The 2,959-nt window shown below is 47.0% G+C and overlaps 1 protein-coding gene across 1 annotated transcript in view; it reads left to right on the plus strand.

The window, feature by feature from the left end:
- LOC112077031 (thyroid receptor-interacting protein 11-like) overlaps nt 1–2,756 on the plus strand; it is a gene marked incomplete at its 5' end in the record, with an annotated part of 5,880 nt that extends 3,124 nt beyond the window's left edge. Inside the window, 3 exons of the mRNA XM_024143639.2 lie at nt 1,457–1,650; nt 1,974–2,137; nt 2,656–2,756. Of these exons, the coding sequence (XP_023999407.1) occupies nt 1,457–1,650; nt 1,974–2,137; nt 2,656–2,756 (459 nt within the window). The remainder of the gene's footprint in view (nt 1–1,456; nt 1,651–1,973; nt 2,138–2,655) is intronic.
- Nucleotides 2,757–2,959: the final 203 nt, after the last annotated feature.

Below are 2,959 nucleotides of genomic sequence, written 5' to 3' on the forward strand. Positions count from 1 at the left end.
GAGACAACAGGGAGAGAGAGAGAGACAGGGCAAGTGAGAGGAGACAGACGAGCGGACAAGACAAGACAGAAGACGAGAGAGAGAGAGAGAGAGAATGGAGCGGAGAATACAGGGAAAGACAGACCAAGAGAACATAAGGAGAGAGAGAGAAAGAACAGGGGAAAGGACACAGGGATATGGGGGGCACATGGGTTTGAATTAAACCAATAGCAGATATTTCACTAACAAAATAATATTGATTGCCATATACTATCCATAAATATATCTGATATGGAATGTATCATGAATGTTTACGTATTGTTATGATTGTGTTACAGACTGCTCATGAATGTGGTCATGATATGTTCACTGAATTGTACGTACTGCTCATGAATGTGTACTTATTGGTATGATGTTTACCGTATGTGATTGAATGTGTCATGTACTGCTCATGAAAGTGTTACGGACCGCTCACGTACCGCTGTTATTAATGGTGTTAACAACCCCGCTAACAGGTGTCCTTCAAATAATAGCAGTTGCTAGGGTGGGTAAATGCAAATTTCTTCCATTTACATTTTCTACGCCATTTATGTTTTAATAATAACAAGCCACCATTTCCACCCTGGACGGGCACCATTACAACAAACCCTGGACGGGCACCATTTACTAACAGAACCCTGGACGGGCACCATTTTACCTAACAGGAACCCTGGACGGCCACCATTTCTAACAGAAACCCTGGACGGGCACCACTTTTCCTAACAGAAACCCTGGACGGCACCATTTTCCTAACAGAAACCCTGGACGGGCACCATTTTCCTAACAGAAACCCTGGACGGCACCATTTCTAACAGAAACCCTGGACGGCCCCATTTTACTAACAGAACCCTGGACTGGCACCATTTTCAACAGAAACCCTGGACGGCACCATTACTAACAGAAACCCTGGACGGGCCACCATTTTCCAACAGAAACCCTGGACGGGCACCATTTCCTAACAGAAACCCTGGACGGCCACCATTTTCTAACAGGAACCCTGACGGCACCATTTTTCCTAACAGAAACCCGGACGGGCACCATTTACTAACAGAAACCTGGACGGCACCATTTTCCTAAACATACACCTGACGGGCACCATTTTACTAACCAGAAACCCTGGACGGCCACCATTTTCTAACAGAAACCCTGGACGGCACATTTTCTAACAGAAACCTGGACGGGCACCATTCTAACAGAAACCCATGACGGCCACCATCTTTTCCTAACTAGAAACCCTGAACGTGCCCATCCGGTTTTTCCTGACACAGAAACCCTGAGTAAAACGGGCCCATTATTACAACAGAAACCTGGACGGCACATTACTAACAGAACCTGACGCCACATACACAGAGGACGACCATTTCCTAACAGAAAACCCCTGGACGGGCACCATTTACCGTAAAACATACAACCACCTCTGAAATGAGATCTCTCTCAGCTGCAGCATGTGAAGGACAGAGAGCAGCGGTTGAAGTTGGAGCTGGACCGGCTACGTAACCACCTGCTGGAGATAGAGGACACCTACACACGGGAGGTCCTGGCTGCTGAGGACAGGGAGGCGGAGCTACGCAAGAGAGTCACGCTATTGGACGACAGACTGGCCACTTCCTCAAGTCAGGTGGAGAGCACCAGGTAAACATGTTCAGTAGGCACGACGATGAAACGGGGAAGTACTATCTGAACGTTTTTGAAACGTCTTGAAACATTATTTGCTACTGTGTGTCCTAATGAACACAACCCTGAAAACAGATGGTCTGTTTATCACTGGTGATGGTTCAGTTACAGACGGATAAAAACTTTATCGTCCCGTGTCCGACGAACACAGAAATGTACGTCCAATGGAAAGTTTGTGTTCTTTCACTATCCCCAACCCCTCKGAAAGACACAMCGAGGTTTGGGTATCAAAGAGGAGGAGGAGGAAAACGTGAGTCATCTTCTTCTTGTTTGTCTTGTAGCCACCAGGCGTCTCTCCAGGTGGAGTCTCTCCAGGAGCAGCTGAGTGGAACGGTGAGGCAGAGAGACGAGGCCTTGATCCAGCTCAGAGCAGCACAGGACCAGGTCAACCAGTACGCCGTGTCCCTGTCCAACCTSCAGATGGTGCTAGAGCAGTTCCAGCAAGGCAAGACTACTGGCCTCCGCTAGTCTGATCCCAGATCAGTTTGTGCTGTGTAGATAGCGTCTATGATCGGTGTAATGCCATGATAAGGACCATAGGAGTTGGCAAGAACACTAACAGRTCTGGGACCAGGCTAGCCTCTCTGCTGTAATGCTTGTTGATTATTTTTGGTATCCAGATCTGTTAGCCAACTCTATGGTCACTGAGGCTGTAGTGAGAATATAGCCTGGTATCCAGATTCGTTAGTGCTGTATAGCCAACTCTATGGTCACTGAGGCTGTAGTGATTATATAGCCTGGTACCATATCTATAGTGGTATATAGCCAACTCTATGGTCACTGAGGCTGTAGTGAGAATATAGCCTGGTACAGATCTATTATGCTGTATAGCCAACTTGATGCTATACAAACACAGATCTGGGACCGGTCTCATCTAAAGGCAAACATCAACTCCGATAGAGAAAATAGAGCTCTTCTGGTCTCTATAAAGATATGACCTCTCTCTGTGTCTCCTCCCAACAGAAGAGAAAGCCATGTATTCGTCAGACTTGATAAATACAAGAGGGAGAAGGACGAGTGGAGGAGAAAAGCACTTAAGCTGGAGGACAGAGCCTCAGACTTAAGGTAGGACACTTCATAACGAATTTCATCACAGTACACATCCACTCCTCAATCGTATAGTCCTTTGTTACATTCTGACTTATTGTCTACTTATATCTCGTCTCTCTCTGTTCTCTCTCTCTCGCTTGTCTCTCTCTCGCGTCGGTCTCTCTCTCTCTCTGTTCTCTCTCGCTCTGCTTCCTCGCTCTCTCGCTCTGTCCCTCGC

This window comes from Salvelinus sp. IW2-2015, unplaced genomic scaffold (assembly GCF_002910315.2).
Source record: "Salvelinus sp. IW2-2015 unplaced genomic scaffold, ASM291031v2 Un_scaffold4212, whole genome shotgun sequence".
In the NCBI taxonomy this organism is placed as follows: domain Eukaryota; kingdom Metazoa; phylum Chordata; class Actinopteri; order Salmoniformes; family Salmonidae; genus Salvelinus; species Salvelinus sp. IW2-2015.